This window comes from Pyxicephalus adspersus, chromosome 2, assembly GCF_032062135.1.
Source record: "Pyxicephalus adspersus chromosome 2, UCB_Pads_2.0, whole genome shotgun sequence".
Classification (NCBI taxonomy): Eukaryota; Metazoa; Chordata; class Amphibia; order Anura; family Pyxicephalidae; genus Pyxicephalus; species Pyxicephalus adspersus.
Window position 1 is genome coordinate 21859819 of NC_092859.1, and position 24336 is coordinate 21884154.

Genomic DNA, 24336 nt, shown 5'->3' on the forward strand with positions numbered 1-24336 from the left:
ATTAGCAATAAAATCCAACATGGGTGGATGCAATACTTGTAGTTAATTACAAAGATAAATTTAAACTTATATCATAATTAGGACTGCAGGAGCAATCGAATATACAAATTGAGAAAATACCAAACATAGCTGATAGTTAAGCCTTTTAAAGGACGCTTCCATTGTATTTAGAATTGGATTTATTCTCAGTGCTTGCAGAAGGTCTTCAGGTGACACTGATCCACCTACAGGTAAACACTGCCGTTCTCTTTGATGTAGTTAATAATTTCTGCCCACTGATCTGCTCAGCCTCCCTCCCGTCCTTTCTAGCTCCAGTGGATGGAGATTCCTCATCCAGGCAGGTACTGTCCAAATATTCCTTTGGATTTGTAGAAACGGTTCTTAGGTCTATAAACCTGCTGTGCCCATTATATGGGGTTCCCATCACACGCTGAGCACCATCTGTGTCCATTATGAGAATTTTCCACCTATGGAAAACATTTTACTATCTCTGCTGTTTTTTTATTTATTTTATGCTATGAACAGCAGCATCTGGAATACCCTTCATTGGGTAGGTCCTACATTTTAAGCAGACATTAGTGGGTCTGGGTATCCAATATATATACTGTTATATTCTCATTCTCCATCCAGTGTCCATTATACACCAGTCTCAGGGCTGTTCTTAGCTTTCAGAATAGTGAAAACTTTCCCTATGGCCAATAAATTCATCCCTCGTTGTGTTTTGCCAAAGTCCAGGTGTGACCCCCCTCCCACGCAAATGGCCCTTCCATTTATTAGTAAACTGATGTTTGTTTTTGGGTGGTTTGTGGGATTTCCAGTTTACATCTGATTGTGTCAGGTGGGGAGCACTTCGCTGGTTTATTGACTCATCTTCATTGTTTAAAGTACAAAAGAACAAAATGTTTCACCCTCTCTCGTGTTGTATGCAGATCATCTATACCAATATTGACCTGCAGTTTAATCAGCAGAAGACATGTAGCTGGTTTGGGTGTTTTTTTATTTAAAAAAATTGGACTTTAATTGTGTCCTGAGTATAACACCCGTTTTTTACCTGTCCTGGCACCCAATGGCCCAAATGGTGGGCAGCAAATGGGCAAATGTGACAAAACAACTCAAGTAACAAATGGGCAATTGTTACAATCTATTTGCTTGTTTTATTGTCTATGCATTGTCACAGTTTTCTGTCTGAGGCTCACATTTTGTCAGAATTGTCATTTGTGCTGAAGTTTTGGCTTTGTTATTCTGTAGTGTTCATTAAATCGCTTTGGCACACAATTCAATTAGATTTTTTATATGGGGATTTGAAAAACAACCTCGGAAAGGTATTTTTTTAAGAAAACGTCACCTTAACAGAACCATTTGATGAAAGTTGAGGTTAATTTAGGTAAAATTTCAAGTGAGACCAAAAACAGAGGATCTGATTGACTCGGGGAGAGTTCATTTCTGATCTGGTAGGAAGGATGTAAATCTTTTTGGATTGGTAGATGAAGGTTAGATAGGTAGGGTGGCTCTGCAAACAAGGGTGCTGGATAATCATTTATGAAAGTTCAGAGCAAGAGACCGCTTTTTCTCTACCACTCCTTATCTCAAGTTTGTTGAGAGTGAAGAGTTGGTAAATAGTTGAAACTGTTACAAAACAAAAGGTCCAATCTGGGTTATGGTTCTCCCGTTTCCCGTTCATTGGTGGTTCTTTCAGGAGCTAGGTCTCCAAGCAGGTCTCTTTGGAGGCCAGTGAGCTGGGGTTAGGACATTGACATATTTAGTTACAGATTGTGCCTTTTCAGGACACCCAAACACAACCCCACCCCCCAGGTTCCATTGTAAATTTTTTTTAGTGTTATGTTAATTTTTTGTTACCTATGTTCTCATTTTGGAAATAAATAAGGTTGCTGTAGACATGGCATGCGGTCCATGTCATTATTTAAGAGGTAATCAGAAGTACATGGGCTGATGGAATCTAATAAAGGAATAACAATCTCTTTTTGTGTTGTGAAAATGATTGTAAAAATCCCCTGCTGATTTTCAGGAGCTAAATGAGGCATATTGGAAATTTCCAGATTATTGCTATGTTTGCTGTAATAAAATATAGCTGCTATTAGCTCAGATTATTGCACTGTAACCAGCTTGGGACAGGTGACTCCTATATTCCAATGTTCTGTCCTTAATTCCCCATCCATCACATTGAAACAGGCTGAGAGATAGGAATCAATAAGAAGTACACGTTGAATGTATACATAGGAAAGAATCAATAATTCAGAGTGGGATCACAAGGTGTTTGTATGTAACAAGAATTATGCAGTGGGGAGCAGTGAAGGTCCATAGCAAATGAACAGGAGATTTTGTAAAATTCTGAATCATATGAGATAGAACTCCAGGGGCAACATGAAGGGGCTATAGGCTCTTATCACTGGAGATAGGTCTAAAGATTTAGCACAAGCTCACCTACATTGAATATACCTATGCCACATAATGCATTAAATCCCGATTGTGTTTACCAAATGTGATACGTGTTACATCAGTGGCAGTTTATGTATTGGTGCTCATGGAAGCGTAGATCTACGCTAGCTTTAGGCTAACATGGATGCACTAGTCTTATACTTAAAGAGTAGTAATATTAATGTATATTCAGGTACATTCACAACAACATTTCTGTTTCCCACCCGACGCGTTTCGCCCCACAGGGCTTCTTCAGGGGATTGGGATACTTTAGGGGTTACAATCATATATAGTATTAGCAATACAGTATGTTTAATTAGAATGTGCAGATATATTAGTGAAAGATGATATTGCTAAGCTTACTTGATGAAATTCCTGGAACTTTTACTGGATTGTATACCAAATACTACTCAAAGGTACCCTAATCAAAAAATCCAGCAGTAATTTTGAACATACTGAATGTAAAAAGAGGAAGAGATAACGATAAGAAGGAGTATATGTTTGGATATGACACTAAATATTTGTGTGTAGAAAAAGGTTTTTTTTTACACACAAATATTCAGTGTCAGGGGCAAACTTTAAATGATGACACAATGCCATATACTGCTGGCCAACAACAGTGCCCTAAACATAATTTCTAAGCAATTATATACTGATCCCCTTTTATATAAATGTTCAAAAAATAACTCAACTTGGTAATTTTACTGTCATTCTATTGATTAGTGTTTCCAATGTTAGCAGTAACACATGTATTTTATGGCCTAGGTTTATACTCGATCCAATGTAGTTTTCTTTTTTTCATAGGTAAAATAGATTTTTTATATGAAGCGGTTTATGTTTAGGTATATGCGGTAGATTTCATGTGATACATTATGTGATAAACCAGCAACCGTGTGGTCCCTGAGCATGACAGAGTTCCTTACAAGTTCCTAATCCCCTGGAAATATTCTCAGCCTTCTCTTGGCAAACAGAAGCACTGCCACACTAGTATTAGGAAGTAACCAATGCAATGTCATATGATCCATTCTATCCTTCTAAACATGTTCAAATGCCAGGGACTAATGACTTGAGCTGAGGATAATGATAATAGTAATATTGTTTGTTGTTATCTTCATCTAATAAGTTTTACAAATTATAGGAAGACCTAAAACAGCAAACAAGAATGAGAAAACGTCTCATAACTGCTGCAAATGAGTTTGTGTTTATTATGGGGAGCAACAAATGTACACATGGAAATATGGTGGGTATAAATGGAACACAAATAAATGTCATCCCATTGATTTAGAAGATAACAGATTTATATGGGCTGAATACTCAAACAATCTTTCCTTCTATGTTTTTAGCACAGAATGTTCAGCTGTAAATTTCCAGCAGTTGTCTTAAATGAATTTAATTTTTTGATCTTTTAATATCTCACTTGCAGATTAGTAAGGCAACATGGCGGTAGAGAAAGACAATAACGAACAGAACAACTTGGCCTCTAACCCCACCTCTGCGGAACACAATGTGCCGCCAGCCAATCAGAAAGGCTTGTGTTGTGGATCACTAAAGGTAATGTCAAATCTTTAACTTCAACTCACAAATATCATACTTTATATCAGCAATGTATGTCCTCAGGAAAAGTCCGCCCAGGCATAAAGTATAAATTGGTTATCACTAAAGAAATGTATTAAAAATAATATAGCTTAACTGAGGTCAAAAAAATTAATTTTCACTTTTATCTGCATGTAAACCCAACCTATACCTTCTTTGTTCCACCTCCAATTTCCTGTTACAGTGTTTGTGATGCTTTAATAAAGCTCCCCAAGGCTGAAGAGAGTACACTTTGATCAGTGAAGCTGGATAATCCAGCAAGCCTGGAATGGATCTGGTACAGGATTCAAAACAATTGCTAACAAATGTGAAATAACAAATGTGAAATTCATTCCAGGTTTGCTGGATTACCCAGATTTACTGATGAAAGTGTATCCTCTCCAGCCTTGGAGAGCTTTATTATATGAGCCCCTTTGTTAGAATTTTCAATTCTACTACATATATTTATATAGTCATTGTATATATATATATATGGTGAGGTATCCACCTTTGTACTCAGTTCCATGTTCTATACATGCCAGGTCTGCGTGTGTATTGGGATGAGGCTTAGAGGTCAGAGGTCCAGGAGTTTGTTTGACTTAGATATCACAGGGAGAGGTCAGAGGAAGATACAGATAATGATTAATCTGTCAGAGGCATGATGATGTGTAATTTACATCTAAATAAAGACAATTGATTACTTCAATAATCTGCCCTCTGCCATATGGCTGCAAAAAGGGAAATAAATGACCAACATCACTACCTGATGTGTCATGGAGTAACTACAGGGTGCAGCTGTGCAGGGCCCCATGAAGATTAGGAGGCCCCAAAATAACTGCCTGGGAGAGAAATTAGACTACACCTAGGAAAATTCTATAGGTGCCCGGTGTGGGAATCCCCTGCATTGAATGTCATGTCTTCTTTATGTAGATGCTAGACACCACCTATGGTGAGCAATCCCTTTTTTTTAACTGATAAATCATAATAATACATATATATTTATTAGGCCATAATAGATAATACCAAGACATGTAAAATCCTGACACTCAGGGTTTGGCAACAAAATCAAATGTTAAAAAACTGTCCACTGCATTCTGACTCACTGACCGTACCTTGACTCAAAAGATCACATCAACACTTAACTAGAAAATGTAACCCTACACTTATCCTTGGGATGGATATTTATTACAGGATGAAGTGATAGTTGCTGGATTCAAAAGAAGGATTTCTAGTTTTTTTTTTTTCAAAATTTTCTTAAGCAGAAGAATTTGGTAAAATTAGAGCAAATTTTGTAAAAATTTTTGGCAAAACTAAATCAGTAATTGTTTTTGGTAATTTGTGATTAATAACCAGTCCGCTACTGACAAATGTGTGGTAGTGATGGTTATCCTTCTCAACCCTCTGCTAGTTTATGTAGTTTGTCTACACAATTTCTATGGAGGATAAAAGCTGGGATTATTCTTCCATATTTCAGATGTTCCTGGTTGCGCTTTGCTTCTCATACTTTGCAAAAGCTTTTTCAGGGAGTTACATGAAAAGTTCTATTACTCAGATAGAGCGCCGATTTGACATCTCTTCCTCCACGGTTGGAATTGTAGATGGAAGTTTTGAAATTGGTAAGTGAATATTAGTGATTTTATTCTCAAATTTTTAAAGCTTTGTGATGTTTGTTCTTAGACATTGTGCTAATTCTTTCCACAAGGAAATTTATTGGTCATCGCCTTTGTCAGCTATTTTGGGGCGAAGCTGCACCGACCCCGGATCATTGCAGCTGGCTGTATTGTGATGTCTTTGGGGAGCTTCCTCACCGCCATGCCACACTTCTTCATGGGACCGTATGTGATAACCATCATGGGGCTGTGTGGTGTACAATGGTGGCTACTTAGATCAAGAAATGGTAATAGGTGTCTTTGTGCTTATACAGGTATAAATATGAATCATCGAGGAGTCATTCCATAGCATCACTCAGCAATGTCACCAGTAGCATCTCCGCGTGTATGTCCAATCCAATGCTTATCTCCCCTCCAAAGCTGGGTAAGAGTTCAAAACTATATACATAAAGTCATTATAAAAAAATAAAAAAGTAACTTTATATAAGTTTTTCCAAATTAGTAAAGCTGCCAGGATGTTCCTCGGTGAGCTGATCATTATTACGACTCGCACATTATTTTGTCCTTATTTTCTGTGTTAACATTGAGCTTTGTGCATTATAACGCTTGGGCATAATATAATAAGTTATTGCAAAGCACCTTGACCTTTCTCATTTAGTAAATACGCAGAAACAGTTTCTGTTGGGAGCACAACGCTCCTGTTTTATTGATTTTACTTTGACCAAATGTAACGACAGCTGATAACAGAACCTTCACCAGTCACACTGACCTAGTCCCAAATCTGGTGCCATCAATCTGAGCCTATATAACCACTGGCAAGGTAAAGTAACACCATGAAAGTAGACTAGGAGGATGGAAACCAGGAAGAAATCCTAAGTCATTGCAACCACCCTCTGTACCTACTCTATTCCCATATCAACTGAACCTCCTACTGCTTCACCAAATAGTCATTGATGTCCACTTGAATACACATCTATATTGAATGGGCCAAAATTTTAAAAACTTTGTACCATGCTTCCAGCAGTCAAGAGATTCTTTAACTGGAGGCACAGGAACTAAAGTTGTAGATATTTCCATCAAGTCTTTTTCTCCATGTGGCCTGTAGGTGCCCTCCTCCTAAAAATGCGTGGCCACTCACTAGGATACATAGATAGACCCGAAGAAGGAGATCTACCATTGTCTTCCTTTTCCTGGCTCTGTATTGATAATGTTATAGAACAACAGCAGTAGGTAATCTCTTCTACCATCTTCATTTACAACAGCTAAGGGCTGGTAAACTTAAGGTGCGTACACACTTCCAATTTTTATCGTTCCAAACGAACGACGAACGATCGATTGGGCAAAAAATCGTTCGTAAAAAAGTAACCAACGACGCCGACGAACAAGGAAAGTCGCTGGAAACGAACGACCGGACCGGCGGATCGGATTGGACGACGATCGTTGAACATCGTTCGTGTGTACGGTCGTTCGTTGATCGTCCATGTTCAGAGCATGCGTGATGAACGAATACACTTTCCTGTCGTGCACATAGTTCCTCTATCGCTTAAACGATCGTATCTATTGTGTGTACAATATCTACGAACGATCGTGTCGTTACCTCTATGTGCAGGATCGGTGCTATACGATCGTTCATATATATCGTGCAGGAACGTTCGTTGTTCGTTTTCCGACGATAATAATTGGAAGTGTGTACGTAGCTTTACCCTTGGGAGTGAATTGTTGACGATCCTAAGATCTGTAGCTAGAAGACCGTCAGCGGTGGTGCTGAGTTTTCATTTAACGGGGGGGTGGTCTGAATTTCAAATTGGAGTCCAAAGTTCTGTAGCTATTCCATTGCTGTTTACTATGGTCCATGGCTCAATTTAATCCTATTACAATGTATTTCAGAGTGTGGCAAGGAGATCAACTACATGTGGGTGTACATTCTAATTGGAAACCTGCTGCGTGGAATCGGAGAGACTCCCATCACACCATTGGGCATCTCATACATTGATGATTTCGCTGAATCTGAAAATACACCTCTTTATCTGGGTAAAGCTTTAAATTGATCTATATGTTATATAAATATGGTGCATTGATATAAATTGATGGATGGAAAGATAGTGATAAATATACATAAGCCAACACCTTGGAAGGAAACTATAGGGTTTTGGCTTATTATAATTTTAATCCTTTGTTAAAGTTGAGACATATATCTGTTGTTTTAGATTTATTGTCTACTTTTTATATAAAATATAAGCTTGGGTTATAGGATTGTGGATTTCCCAATGAGTAGAGCATTAGGTGTCTACTTTTAGGCACCCTGTTCGAGTTCATGGCTTGAGCTAGTTAAAATTTTACTATAAAAATGACTGAGTGACTGAGTGAAGGAGTGACTGAGTTTTATTTACTTGTTAGTTTGATTTTTATAGTTGTAATTTATTTCACCTTGTGGGCAGCACTTACCTATCGTCTATTTCTACTCTGTAGCTTTTCTGCATACAGTTGCCCTTTTTGGGCCAATGGCCGGGTTCATGTTGGGCTCCTATTTTGCCAAACTCTACGTTGATGTTGGCTTTGTGAATATGGGTGAGTTATGAAGTCACAGATTGATAACACTATTTTCTAGAGTATAATCAGCTATAGAACAGATATAATATATGTGTTTAATATGTTTCTTTATAATATTTGACAAGACGTAAATAATGTTAATAAGCGTATCAGATGGAATGCACTTTCCAGCTGCTGTACAGCTATAGTTGGTGACAACACCTCTTATATTCTAAATACTGCAATAATAGAACAGCAGCATCTGTATACCAGGGCAATGTACAAAGACATTAATGAATTTTCTTCTTGCAGATGAGGTGACCATCTCCCCGCAGGACGCACGTTGGGTAGGTGCCTGGTGGATGGGACACCTGGTCGCTGGGACAATCAGTTTGCTGGTGGCCATTCCTTTTTGTTTCATTCCAAAAAGCATGAAGAAACTGGTTGAAGACAAATCGCTTGACTTACTGACTTTTAAAGAAAAGGAAACTTTGGAGCCTCAGGAAAAGGCGACCATGAAAGGTGAGGGATCAGCCAATTGCTTTTTTTTACATACCTGTTTTTTAGGTATTCTGGGTGGTCACCTACCTCATTGGGTTCTCCTATAATTTTATGGAGTATTCTCAGTAGTGGATGATACATAGAGCACCACTTTATCAATACACCGTGACACCCTACATTTACAGTCCCTTGAGGTGAGTTAAGGGACATTTAGGAATGGAAGTCTAAGCTTCTTTTTTTATATATCTGCTTTTGGAGGGTCTTATAGAAAGAAAAATAGCTCTGTGTTGGATTTTAACCCTTTATGTGTCATTCTTCTTCTTCCAGGCTTCTTCCTGGCACTGAAGAAATTGGCATTTAATCGTCTGTATGTAGTTCTGGTGGTCCTGACGCTGATGCAAGTGAATAGCTTTATTGGCTTCATAACCTACAAACCCAAATACATGGAGCAGCAGTATGGACAATCCATCTCTAGGTCCAACTTCATCACGGGTAAGTCCAAGGCTGCGCAGTCACACAAAGATGTATTAAAAACAGTGAACTGAGGAAAAGCCACATTGTGCAATATTTACCTGTTAAATGGCACGTGAAAGCTTACAAATAGTCCTCTCCTTTCTTAGAGGTAGCCTTCTTCTCTATCAGACGTAGTCCTCTCCATTATTAGTATATCCTCTTTTATCATACGTAGTTCCCGCTTTTATTAGAAGGATCCCCTTCTTCATCAGGAAAAGTCCTCTCCTTTATTAGAAGTATCCTTTTCTTGAAAGGATCCTCTTCTTCATCAGATGTAGTCTTCTCCTTTATCAGAGGTAGTGTTCTCCTTTATAAAAAGAGAAACACCATGAGGATTAGCCAATTATAACACTCACCACAATTAAATGGCAGTAAATTTAAGTTCTGCCAAACCTGTTCCGTTTCTCATGAGTACCATTGCTATCCTGACTGATGTCCAGCCAAAAAAAAAACATTTTCTTTGTATGAAGAATAAAGATATTGGTATTTATGATTGTGCCCTATGTCACAGTTTTTCCACCATTTCCTGTTTGGCCATGAGGGGATAAAGTGCTTGGCTTGAGTTGAGTTTCCTGGGTAAAAGTTGTAAAAGTAAGCAATGAATAATAATCACTGGTATATTCTTTCATCAGGACTGATGAGCTACCTATAGCTAACATTGAGATTGTGTTGTTTTTCAGGAGTCTCCACATTACCAGCTGCTGCTGTTGGCATGCTCCTCGGTGGGCTGATCATGAAGAAGTACAAATTTGGTTTCCTGTCAGCATCTAAATTGGCATTTGCTTCATCATTTATTGCCTTCATTTTGTCTCTCACTGTTTTTATCATTGGATGTGAGAACAAAGACGTGGCTGGGATCACTGTGACTTACAACGGGCAAGTTGATGACTTGATACTCTTGTGCAAAATGTTTTTTTATTCCAGATTGGTATATGGATTTGTTCCTAATTGTGTGTCTTGGAACACAATACCCTAGCTGATTCTGTGCCAGGGCTGGTCATATGCCAAAGTGTGTCACCTTCTTTCCAAGCTGAGATGAATATTTCTTTTATACAATCACATAGAGTGGCCAGGCCAGCTCAGGAATGAATGCTATCTGCCAGTCACCCCCATGTGGCTCATAGAATGGAATGGTGTTACAAAAGAGCTAACCTATATGATTTAGGTAGAAGAGGGAAGAAGGGAATGAAGGACTTAGGAAAGACTTAGGGGTGTGTAAGTAAGTCATAAAGCCTTGTCTATGAATTGTCTAAGAATCATCTGGGATTTAACCATTGCAGGAAAGCTTAGGAGATGCTGCAGGGTATGTAACCCTCTGGGGGCAAAAGTTTACTCCCTTCTACCCATTGACAGGGTGAGAGGGTCTCTTTAAATGCCTTAGACACAGAAGTGTGTATGGGACCTCAGCATTTTAATATGATTTCTCATTTAATTTCAGGAGCAAAATAGATACATTTCATGAGAGTAACTTCTTAGCTTCCTGTAACGCGGACTGCCGCTGTTCCACCAGCCAATGGGATCCAGTGTGTGGAGATAATAATATAACGTACATGTCGGCATGTTTGGCTGGTTGTAAATCATCTTCGGGAGTGGGGAAGACCATTGTGAGTTTACCAGTTCTCTTATTATCCTTTGGTATGGAGATGTGCAGTTTTTTTTTCATTATATTTGCTTTTTCCCTTTTTAGGTATACCATAACTGCTCATGTCTTCAATCAATGGATTTTCCAACAGCAAATTCATCTGTCAAGCCGGGGGCATGTCCTCGCACAGACAAGTGTGCCAGTATGTTTCTAAACTACGTCATCTTACAGGTCTTTAGCACCTTTGTGTATGGTATCGCTGGATCGGCATCCTACGTCATTATCCTTTGGTAAGTCTGTATGCCCATTGCCCTGTTCTCACTTCTCAGCTTTCTCCCAGAAATTTATATCCACAGGAAAAAAAAACTTGGCGAGAAACTAAAGTTTAATAAAATCTTTGCAATGTGAATATTATAAAACAAATATTTTAATTTTCTGTAGAAATTAAAAAAAAGCTATTGCAGGGAGCTTACTAAAATATTTTACAATAAGTTTCATATATTTCACAATAGTAAAAGAAGTGGGGTCTGCCTTTGCAATAATGATCACTCTCAGCCCTATAAGAACATAAGTTGCAACAATACTGCACATATTTGAAGGTTACTTTTAATTATATTTCATTATAGTTATGATTTATAAACATTGAAAATGTTGGTGCTCCTATTCTGTGTTAATACCAGGATTTCCATAATTTGCCTGGTAATTTTTTTTAATTGGGGCTGATATTAGATAGTTGATTTTGATACTGGTGAGTTGTCTCTAACTAACCTGGGCAGCAAGTTGAAGCTCACTTGCTGTCTACTAGTGAGAAAGTTTCTGCATTGTTTGAGAGCAGCAAGAGAGCAAATCCTGAGAAGTAAGTGGAAGGCTCTCCCTGACACGGCTGATTTGTCATCCATGTGACATTAGCCTTAGTATTAAACTTGTGATTAGTTGGTGTTCGAAGCTTTCATTGTCTTTGTTGTTTTTAAAGCCAATAGGATGGATAATTTCAGACATTAGGTCAAATAGTTACACAGTCAGGTTGAAAAAAGCCATAAGTCCATCAATTTTAACCACCAGGGAAATAAACATATCCCAGATAAAAATATATAGACATAGTTGATCCAGAGGAAGGCAAAAAGAATTTGATACAGTTTGCTCCAACGGGGGAAAAATTCCTTCCTGACTACATGAGGCAATCGGATCATTTCTCTTATCTTTACTTTAAAACTTTATTACCCAGTTTTATTCTCTGCTTCTAGAAAATCATCCAGCTTTTTCTTCTCTCTGTTCCATTCAAAATTATTTCTAGAAGAACATTCATGTTCGTTAGAATTATTTTTTATGAATGTTCTGTTGTGAAAGAGCATGAAAGTTTTGGTAAAGGATTATCTTCCAATATGTACACATTCTATCCTATTTGCATTGCATACACTGAACTGACCATTTCCATTTCTTTGCTACAGGTCAGTAAGTCCGGAGCTCAAATCTCTGTCATTGGGAGTCTATATGTTACTGATGAGAACGTTAGGTAAGTATGAATGTCAAAATGGATTCCTCTAAAAATGTGATTGGTTGGTTCTGAGAGCAGGGATTCATTCTGATAATGTATATTGTTCTTTTTCTCCATCACAGCTGGAATTCCTGCACCCATTTACTTTGGTGCTCTAATAGACAGAACTTGCCTGAAATGGGGAACAAAGTCTTGTGGAGGAAAAGGTGCCTGTAGGATGTACGATGCTGCATCTTTCAGGTAAGCCCATTCATGCATACAGTATACATAATTCTCTAAGAAAAACTGCAGGCAGACTATTTCAAAAAGCAGCTGTTCAAAAATTCTGATGCAATCCACCCTTGGCCTACTGTTATTTAAAAGCTAGACTTGCCTTTCCAAATTCACCAATTGCTCATCCTTGTTAGCATCCTTGTGGCATGTGTACAGCGCCTGACGTCCATGGTCCGAACGACCGTCCTGGCGGATCAACGGATGATGGACGATGAACGATCGTAATGAAAGTGAAAGGGGAGAGAGTGCAGCGGGGTGCTGCTCCGTCGTTCTCTCCCTTCCCTCTCCATAGAGCATAACGGTGCTGTATGTACAACACTCGTTCATGCATCATGCAGTCCTTAGTCTTTGGAAAGGATTGTGAAAGATCGTTTCCAACGACAATAAATTCCATGTGTGTATGCGGCTTTAGACTTTGGGATAAGGCCATCAATGTCTCAATATCTAGGCTGGGATAAGGCCATGCAAGCTCATCCTTAGTCTTTAGGATAAGATCGACAATGTTCAGTCTTAGACCATGAGATAAGGTCACCAGTGCCCAACTTTATTATCTAGGAATAAAATCTTCAATGCCCAGTCTTTGTCTCCGGAATAATATTGGCCTAAGTTACTAGCATCTAGACCGGGGTCGGCAACCTTTACAATCACAAGAGCCATTTTGCCCCCTCTTCCACAAAAGAAAAACAGGCTAGAGCCGCAAAACATAACACAGCTTAAAAACTTTTTTAAAGTTTAATCTTTTTAAAATTGTACCTGTTACAACAATAGAATACAACAAACAGAAGTGCAGTGTGCCTATGTAGGCCTACTTTAAAATAAATTAAACACTGAACTATGGCCCTAGTATCATGGTTTATTTTATGAATTAGTGCAGTATTTATTGTATTTCACTGGATTTAATATACTCATGAAAAATGTAATCAGTAATCTTTATTGTATATACTTTTATATTTTAAAGTCCAACAATCATAATTCGTTTTCCCAAAATTAATTGGTAATTTAGTTGGTAATTGACAAATACATTATATTATTAATATTAATATATATAATTAATTACTTATTAAAGTTACGTAAATACATTTACATATAGCCTACACAATTATGTATATCAAATATTACATTGTAGGAATAAATCTTAAGAAACTTACATTTGAACAGGGTAGATTTTTTGGATGGGCAGAGTTTTTTATGTTCTGATGATGGCCCAGTGATGCAATTTTAGGGGGTGCTAGCCACAGGTGTCCCCCACTTGTACCTCTAATTTTATTCACCTGTACCGCCCCCCCCCCTCCATTCCTGAGAAATTGGAGTTCAGGTGCAAGAAGCCTTCAGCAATTTGTAACAGGGATTTTATTTGATGGGCAGAGTTCTTTATGTTCTGACGATGCCTTAGCAATTACATTTTAGGGAGTATTAGCCACAGGTGCCCCACTTGCACCACTAATTTTGTTCACCTGTACCCCCCTATTCCAGAGAAATTGGGGTTCAGGTGCTTTAAGCCTCCAGCAATGTGTAACAGGGTAGATTTTTTTTGATGGGCACAGTTTTTTATGTTTTGACGATGGCCTAATGATGAAATTTTAGGGGGTGTTAGCCACAGGTGTTACCCTCTTGCACCTCTAATTTTTTTATTTGTTAGAACACTGAAGGGGAATCCCCCTCCTTCACTTTGGGAGGAAGGTGATCCCACACGTCAGATTTGTCCGATACTAACCCTGAGGCAAAATTTAGACGAGAATCATCATTAGACGTGTAACCTTAGTCTCTGAGATAAATCCATAAATCCCCAGCCTTAGTCCCTGGGGTAAGGACAGTAATGGATGGCCTTAGTGTGTGAGGTAAAGCTATCAATGTCTAGTCTTAGGCTACGTACACGCTTGAGTATTGTCGTTGAAAATGATTTTTCAGGATTATTTCCAGTGGCAAACGACTGAATGATAATTGAGTGCTTGTACATACAGCGCCATTCTGTTCTATGGAGAGTGGTGGGGGAAGAATGAGCAAGCGGCACCCCGCTGCCCTCCCTTCACTTCCATTGAGGTTATTCATCTTTTGTTAATTGTGGATCCACCAGGACGGATCTATAAATGACGTCAGATGTCCTCCGTACACAAGTCAGATTCTCATCCGAGTCGATCCCGAAGACTTGTATCAGATGTGAATTATCTGACGTCTGTTTATATCCTAGGTCTCTGGGATGAGGCAATTAATGTCCACCCTTAGTTTCTGAGATAACAACAAGCCTTAGTCTCTTGGTTAAAGTCATCAATGTTCAGTACTGGTGTTTGGAATAGGGCCATTAATACTCCACCTGAGACCAGAATAAGGACATCCATTTTCACCTGTAATTGCTGGGATACCTCCATTAATCCACAATGCCCAACTGTAAATGCTGGGAGTAGACCAGTGATGGTCATCCTTAGATTTTAGGATAAGACATTACATTTTAGGATAAAGCCATTAAAATCTAGCTCTAATCTGTAGAACAGGGCCATAAATGTCCAGGCCTGATGTCTGAGCTAACACCTACAATTACTGGCCTAATATCCAGCTTTAGTCGATGGGTTCAGGTCATCAATGCCCAGCTTTAGTTTTTGGAATATGGCCAAATTCATGTTTGTTTCTGGTATAAAACCATTAATGACCAGCTTTAGACTCTAGATTAGGACCCATAATGATCAGCCTTCATAGGCCATCAAAGCATCATCCTGTTTTGGGATAAGGCCATCAATGCCAACGGTAGTCACTGGGATAAAACCATCAAGGTTAACTTTTCTTTTGGTTTCTGGGATGAAGCCAGAAATGTCCCTAAGATAAGGCAATTGATTCTTGGCCTTATTTTTGGTAAGATTACATATGGCATATGTTTGTTTCAATTGTGTTTTACTTGTGCTTTGATTTAATTATGTGTATCCTCTGCAGAAATACTTTTGTAGGTCTCACAGCTGGGATGAGAGCCCCATCGTATATCTTATTTATCTTGTATATATACATGGTTAAGAAAAGTGTATCCAAAAAATCATCAGAAGATAAAGCCCAGCAGGAAAATGGCGAAACCAAGAAGGAGGTTAATCTAGAACATGCCACTAAAGAGGAATGCACGGCACTGGGAGTGGAGAAAGAATCCTGTATGTGATAAAGCTCCATTGTGACATAGCTTCTCTCCCTCCATCCATGGATACCAATGCCCTGATTAGAGCCAAACCTCAGCGGACACAATCCTCCCAATTGGCCACCACTTGTTAGTGGCACATCTCAGTAAAACCTCTTCTTTTCAGTGGGCAAATTCCAGTTTGGGAGGATTTTTCAGCATTTCTGTGCAATGACAATCATTTCAAATGACTGTGATCATTACTCCATCTCTGCATAGCGAGAAGGCTGCAATGGATTCTGGAAGATGTATCGCGTATTGGTCCACATCAGACCAACCTATAATATCTATTATGCATACTGTATTAAATGGTAATAATTAGCTTGATTTACTAAAGGAGATTAGGATGAAAAATAAAATCACTCTGAAAAGGGTAATTCATTTAGCTTAGTAAATGAAGTGGAAAGTCCTAAAAAAATATTCATACCATATTCATGATTTGAAGACTTAAGTCAGTGTGGCTTCACCCCATTCACAAAGCTAAGAGAATTAATTCTTGCAGAGTAAACAGTCCAAAGTCATTTAGTAAAGCATCCAAAATAGGTAGCACAATAGGGCTCATTTACAAAAGGAATACAGGCTGTTCAGGCTAGCATAGGATACTTCACTTAGATTAGCGAGGTGAAACTTCAGTGAACTCAACCTTCTAAGCAAATGCAAGAAAAAATCCTATTTTTTAATTTTCTTCCACATTTTTCCTTGCAAAATGAATTTTCACCATATTCAGCAGGCTGAGTGAAATATTCCTTGCAGGTTAATACTTCACTATGCTAAGTAAACAGCATAAACTTAAATAAATCAACCCCAATGTGCTTTAGTGCTAAAATCAAATTAAGAGTGAGGGACATCATAGGAGGGTCTGTCCTGATTTATCCCCTATATATTAGGAAAGCTCCTTTAGCCTCACCTGTCTATGACATTTTAATGAATTAGGAATGTTTTGATCTCTGGCTGTTACAGTCACAATAAACCAATAAGGAACCAAAAGGTCTGAGTTGTTTCTTGTTTCTGGATACAAATCATGTAGACCTAAATCACTTGTGGATGGAGCAACAATTTTATATACTTTATTTTGTAACCCATTTCAGGGTGTCATGGGGTATGGCAGGAGCTTGTCGATGTCAAATACAATTTCTGCGCTGGTGTGGAAACTCAAACAGCTGTTAATATGAATTCAGCTTTTTCTTATAATAGGAAATGATTTACTAAAGAGTCACTTAATTCCCCAGGCTGTGTACATGCCAAATATTTAGCAAGGGTAAAGGGGAACTGAGAAAACATAAAAGATTCCTGAACTTGATATCAAAAGTCAAAAGTTTGGAGTTATTCCAGGCAGTATAATAAATACTCATATACAAAAGAAAGCTACCCCACTTCTCAAGACTATAAATAACACATAATACTATTATACTGTATTTATAAAGCACCAACATATTACACAGTGCTGGGGTTGCAAATGACAGACAGTTACAAACAATGACACCCAAGGAGGAGAGGACCCAGAAAAGCTTATAATCTAAGATCACATATCATACAAAACCCCAAAGAGAGACTTTAATAGGGATAGAATGTTCCTCACTATCTAAACCTTTTTTTAATCCAAAACCATTTTTGTTATGAACAACATTTTCTCTGTAAATGTTTTTATTATATATATATATGTCTAACCAACAAAGGATAACTATATGTGGTGTTAAATTGGCAGCATAAAAGGTTCACAACACAAAATTTTACAATATATATATATATATATATATATATATTTGCATTATTTTCATATGATGCAAATACCTTACCAATGACACATTTCATGGCTTAAAACGCTTCTTAAAACTCCCAAAAAAGCTGCTCCAATAACAGCATGTATTAGATCAATACTACAAGAAAGAAATCAATATATAAAAGTAATAAACATACACTAATAAACCTTGTACCATATGTAAAACCAAAAACAAAATGTAAAGAAAGATGAATACAACTTTATGCACAACTCTTTTTATGAGCCGTTGCTTTCTCAGCTTGTAAAACCCAAAAAAGGTCAGTAAAATGATTTCCGAGGGTTTGTTATAGTATTGTCAGCAAAAAAACCTGAGAAAGAGGCGAGTAAACCTGAGAAAGAGGCGCACGCACGGATCAATATAGGTTGACTCACCCTTATGCAAGAGAAATGGGAGAGAAGCATAAAAATTCTTTTTACAAGATGGTAAAATAAACTAAAGGGAAAAAGTAGACTGAGGACTGTGTAACCTCTGTTTGTAACCACCACACGGCTCAGAAGTAGCAAAGAATAGTGCACAGACAGCTGTTCAGACAAACCGTTGTTCTGGTATTAATTGATTAGTGAATTGAATAATATATATATTTTTTAAAAGGAACGCTTCAACTTTAAAATGTTTTTTTTCGCATATAGTGAACTTGATTCTAAAACCTATGAAAACAAACTAAACAAAACTATACAACATACCAACTAAAATGTTATCCAAATGAATATATTATGATATAGAAATATAATACCATAAAAAGTTACCAATAATAATACCCTAAAATCAATTCATTCTCTTACAAAACGCTGGGTATTTGTTCATTAATCCTGGGAATTTATTAGCTTTTAGAATGATAATCCATAATTTCTTTGACTAAAAAAAATCTGCTTTTCAAAATTACCACCACTCACATTGGGATGAATGTAATCCGGTGCCACAAACCCCACCCCCGAAGGGCTACAGTTAAGAGATGAAACGAAACGTCTTCCCATAGGTGTGGAATAATATCCATCCTTAATATCTCTGATGTGCTCATGAATATTTTAAAAGATCTAATTGTTTTACCAAACACTCCACAAAGACATGTCAGAAGATTTATTACCAGGGGGTGCTGAGAAGTTCCTGGCTTTGCCCAGAAAGAAGAGAGCCAGAGTTATGAAATAACACATTTATTCAACATATTCCCCCATGAGACTGATGCACTTGGTACAGCGTAGTTGCAGCTTTTCTAGACCGTTCAAATAAAAGGCCGCAAACCAGCTCTCAGCAGCATCTTTGACTTCAGAAATGTCCTCAGAACGTTTCTCCCTTCAGGTGTTTCTTCAAATTCAGGAACAGATAATAGTCTGAAGGGGCCAGGTCAGGTGAGTAGGGGGGATGGTGGACAAATTGGAAACCCAGGATGTTCAATATGCCACAGCGTTGGGCACGTGCGCAGGTGCATTGTCCTGCAAAAAAAGGATCCCTTTGGTCAAATTTTCATGGCGTTTTGTCTTAATTACCTCCTTCAGCTGGTCCAGGAGGGTAGCATAATACTGTCTGGTGATACTAGAGCCCTGAGGTAGGTAGTCCACACAGAATATCATCTTTGTCCAGAAAACAGACGCCATGACTTTTTTAGCCGATTTCTGGGTTCAGAACTTCTTTGGCTGCGGGGACCCACTGTGGCCCTATTCCTTTGACTGTTCAGGATCAGCCAGGTGGTGCCAGGTTTCATCCCCAGTCACTAACCCAGCCAAAAAGTCCTGTGCAGCTTCAAAATGGGCCGAAACGGCTTTGGATGCTTCAACTCATTCCTTCTTCTGATCACTGTTCAAACATTTTGGCACCCACTTCTGGGCCCAGTATCTGGACTATCTTTATTGCGGATATTCACCGGTCCTCAATAATCAGCTCATGGACAGCATCGTAGAATGCTGGGTCGGTTGAGGTTGGGGGGCTCCCACTGTGGGGTTAATCTTCAACAGTGAAATGCCCAGTCTTGAAACAAGATATCCAGGTTTTGACAGTGCTGTAGGAAGGACACTTCTCCCCCTGTGTTTGTGACATCCCAGTGTGAATGTCCTTTGCCGACTTTCCCTGGAGAAACAAAAACTTCCTGATGATGATGATGATGATGATATTATTATTATTATTATTATTATTATTAATGGCCCGTAACTCCATCGATGTGAAACTTGCCTCTGCCATCACAGCTTCTCACTAAAAGAAAAAACAGTTTTAAGAATCGCAAAGACCTGATATTTGTACCGTTACATACTAAGATATTAGGCTGTCATATGTCCCCACACTCATTTTTTTTTTCATCCAGAAGGGGCAAAGCCAGGAACTTCTCAGCATCCCCTTGTATATCCTGAAAATTACAAATAAGTGTTTGGCATGAAAATTCTTACTAACAATGTAATATTTTTTCTGCACATTCAAAAATTTACATCGTTTACAACTTTTGCTCCTAAAAGTCCTTTTTGGTTGACTATGGATCATCACTTTCTGTGCCTAAATAATTTCACTAAGAGATCTATAGGAGAAATACATTGTCTATAAATATGGTATCTTGTCTACATATTTCCGTAGAATTGAGTCATCTGTGTCAATTTTTCTCCATCACTTTTTGAATTTGCTTGGCTTGGTCACAGCCAGGGAACATTAGACAAAGGCATAATCATTTTACTATTTTGCAAGTATAATTTTTAGTCTTCTCTCCTCTTTCTCCTACGTAAGAGTGAGTGTAATTAAATTGATCTCTCTATGCATCTTTCCTGGGTTTTCTTGTAGGAAACATAATTCTAACGCAGTTGCACACAATACTATAGGGAACCCTCAGAATTCACATTGATGCCACTTTTTTAGGTTTATAAAGCTGAGAGCGCAATGTCTCATAAACAAAGTTTGTGCATAAGGTTTATTAAGTTGTTCTATGTCTAGATTTGTTATTACTTACAGTACAAGGCTTAATCAGTGTTTGTTCATGTGTTAATCTGACCATATAAAATAATGTCAACATGTATACTTTTTATGTATCAGAGAATGTCTATTGCCAAATAATTTGTGGGGTAAAACTTTTATACTATGATTATAACACCACATATAGTTATCCTTTATTGGACATATTAAGTATGTACATTTACAAAAAATGTGTTTATAACGAAAAAAATGGTTTTGGATTTTATTATTATTGCAAATTAGAACATTTTATGTCTGTCCCAATTAACTTCTTTGTTGTTCTGATATGCATGACTGTGTTAGGTCAGAATTTGTTCTGTTCCCACAAGATACTCTCCCCCTTCCCTCTCTTTACCAGCATTAGGTAATGCAACAAATACAAGCGGGTGTGGTACAATTTACAATTTTTTATTTTTGCACAACTTGAGTTTACTACATATACCATTTCATATTACCTTAAAATTCACACCATAACCAATTTTAAAACATCATAACAACCTTTCCAGTTACTGGTTCCTGAAGACATACCATTACCTCCATTTTCAACCACCAGGTGACTTGCACTTTGACATATCTGGCTCTCAGACGCAAACCCACGCCTTAAGAACTATCAATAGTGCATCCAACTCCCCGAACTATCACCCTAATTATTCTGCCAATTCCATTCCTTAGGCGACCCATACCATAGATAGCTCTCCTTCACATTTAAAGCTAATTTCTATACAACCCTGTCCCTGAGGACCTCTACTGCCCCACCAACAGCTCCTCATCTCAGGATGGGAGGGTGGGAATAATTTTTTTTTCCAAAAAATTCTGTCTTGACCCACCCCTATCCCCTACATTATATTTGTAATGTCCAGCCTTTTGCTTTGAAAAATTGCTCTATGTCTTATCTCACAGCATCATAACACTTTTTTCCACCTTTTAACCCCCACCACTCCCCTCAAACCTTCTTTTTTATTTGTTTTGCTTCTGGTCACTCTGTATTCCCTGAACTTCCCTGAACCAATTGGGTAATTGGTGGACCAAGTCTTTCATAAGACTTTCCCGTCACTTTCTAATCTCTTCATTCCCACCAAGAGTTAAAAAAAAGTTTGAGTTAGCCACCTATAGATTTCAAAATTTTGTGTTGGTTTTTTAGGAAGTTTTGGTAATTGTACCGATACTTACCCTTCCCACAAATTCTTGATTCTACTGGGTTTAAGTGGACTTGTGACCATCTCTAATTCCCAGGACTAGGGTGGTTGGTTGTTGTCTGGGTAATTGCTAGGCTAGATACTATTTCATGAGGTAGCAAAGAAGGTTGAATATCATGGTGCTCACATGTGGGAATGTGGGAAATCCTGGTCATTGCAGTTTACGTCCTAACAGGGAGCAGGAGAAATGAGGGTCCTGATTGCTGTAGCTCAAATATAACAGGGAGCATTGATCAATAAAATGTACAGTCTAATAGGAAACCATTACAGATTATATATAATAGGAAGCAGGATACATGATGGTCCTGATCATTACAGTTCACATCATTTATGGAATATGAAGAATGGAGATCCTGTTCATAACAGCTTATATCTAACATGGAACGGGAGGTATGAGGGTCCCCATCACCACAGTTTACATAATATAGAAAATCGGAGTTACAAAAGTTCTGACCATTAAGAGTAATTTTAGGCTTTCTTGCGGATTTCTTTTAGCTTTAAACCATCAGCACTCAGGCTTAGTTTCTATTAACTCTGGGCCAACAAATCATGGACAAAGTAGCAGTCCATGATCAGGATCCGTATCATTACTGCTTACCTATAATAGTGAATCTGAGGTATGAAGGTCTTGCTCATTTCAGTTTACAGGTAATATGGAACTGGGAAGAATGAGGGGTCTCACCACTATAGAATATATCTAATATAGAACAGGATGTATGAGGGTCCTGATCATTACAATTACCAGTCTAGGAGAGAATGGCAGGTATGGGGGTCCAGATCATTACAGCTTACATCCAATATAGAACTGGAAGAATGAGGATTCTCATCAATATAGAATATATCTAACAGTGAACAGGAAGTGTTAGGGTCCTGATCATCACAATTACCAGTCTAAGTGAGAATAGCAGCTATGAGGGTCTGAGGTCTGAGGGTCTGAGGTATAAGTAATAGTGAATCTGAGGTATGAGGGTCCTGATCTACTTGCTCAATAAACTTACTACTAATAGTGAACAGGAGGTATGTCTTGCTTATTACAGTTTACCATTAATAGGAAATGGGATGAATGAAGTCCCTATTATTACACTTTAAGTAATAGTGAAATAGAGGTATGAGGGTCCTGCTTATTACAGTTTATAGTCTAATAGAGTACAGGGGGTATGATGGTCCTGATCATTACAATTCACATCTAATAGTGAATAAAATGCATGAGGGTCCTACTCCTTACAGCCCATAGCCTATAAATAGTAGAATAGACTCCATAAGACATCATTATACGCTCACAATTATCTCCAGCATTGTATGTATATGATAAGCTGTGTGATAATCTTTATTTATGGACTGACTGTTCTCCAGATCTGATAATACACCATAATACAATAAACACGACCAGTCCATACACACAGCATAGACTTTAGAGAGATCAGTGATAAATAAAAAGTGCAAATAACTCCCAGCAATGAGAATCTCACCCAAGTTATGAAGATTGTAATTATCTTTTTGGTGTATGAAGAAGAAAGGAGCCTGCAGGCTGGAAATGTTCAATGTGTGAAGTGACAGGTGAGCTTTTTTCATCACACGTTCACCAAGTTGGAATTTTAATCCGAGAGTTGCCAGGCGCAGCCTCCTGTCAGGAAAATCTCACGGTTATGTAATACAATTGGACTTCTGTGTACTTTTAGGTTCCTGTAAAAAATATCAACTTCCAAGCTTAATTTCCGGCAGCTTTTGCAAGTTAATTATCAAAAGCTGAGTCAAAGTCCATCGCAGATCTCTATCGCCAATCTCACGTGTTCCTGCAGATCCAGGCTTGTAAGTAGCTGCTGTTTTCAGCTGATTTGTATTTTTATTTTTTGTGTATTACATTTTTGGGGAAAACAGGGGTTTTTAATATTAGGGTGGTCATTCTATGGAAAGGTCATGTGACTTTGTTGTGTTTCCAAGGGGTGCCCATTGGAAGTGGACGGTAAAGGATGATATTCATGTCACTTGCTGAGTATAATGAAAATTAATGAAAACAGACATTTACACAACCACTGTCCTCAGATACCCCCAATAAAGAGTAGTGGTATGTAGCACAACCTATGTGAGTATATGGCAATTATAAAACACACCATATAGTTATGGTTCAATATTGCCACCCTGAGATACCCACCCTGAGAAATGTCATGCCGGCACCCCTGGGACATATAGACAGGAACGGGTCAACGTGATTGGCTGTAAATAAATAGATTGTTTTCTGCATTTTTGGCTTTGAATTTTGTCTTTTTTTATATTAAATGATGAATTTTGCTATGGGTTTCTGGAGTATTTAAAAAGGAAAGTCAAATCTTTTTCATTTGAGAAAATCTCCCTCCTATGCTTAGTTGCTTTTCAATTACTTGAAAAAGTTGCAGACAACTTTTAACTTGTGTTTTACTATTAAGGGGCATAGCACATGACTCAGAAAGTCAGCAGCGTAAATTGTATAGACTTTACTAGAAAGCAATGTTAGTGAATCTGATAATCAGCCAACATTCCCTGGTAGAGAATCTTCCAGGTCTATGTGGTTTTAATGGCAATATTTAATTCTTCACCAGAGAATGTTTTATTCACTGCTTTATAAATAGACCACTAAAGTTTTGTACATATGTTGGATGATCAATTAAGAATGACTGTTGTACACTCCAACGAAGGACAACACAGTGGGGTGCAACTTTCTCCCTATCTCCCCCTTCCCTCTCCAAAGAACAGAATACTGGGCGTACGATTCAGGGTAATTAATAAAATATATAA

At 38.0% G+C, this 24336-nt stretch overlaps 1 protein-coding gene across 1 annotated transcript; it reads left to right on the forward strand.

The window, feature by feature from the left end:
- The first annotated feature begins 273 nt into the window (after positions 1 to 273).
- Positions 274 to 16649, forward strand: LOC140323117 (solute carrier organic anion transporter family member 1B3-like). Its single transcript, XM_072399903.1, has 15 exons — positions 274 to 341; positions 3860 to 3987; positions 5483 to 5624; positions 5711 to 5843; positions 5933 to 6042; positions 7506 to 7649; positions 8088 to 8186; positions 8460 to 8669; positions 8976 to 9140; positions 9842 to 10037; positions 10600 to 10765; positions 10849 to 11033; positions 12192 to 12256; positions 12361 to 12478; positions 15434 to 16649. Exons 2-15 carry the CDS (start codon positions 3874 to 3876, stop codon positions 15645 to 15647), a joined length of 2061 nt encoding a protein of 686 aa, XP_072256004.1. The 5' UTR covers positions 274 to 341; positions 3860 to 3873; the 3' UTR covers positions 15648 to 16649.
- The last annotated feature ends 7687 nt before the right edge of the window (positions 16650 to 24336 follow it).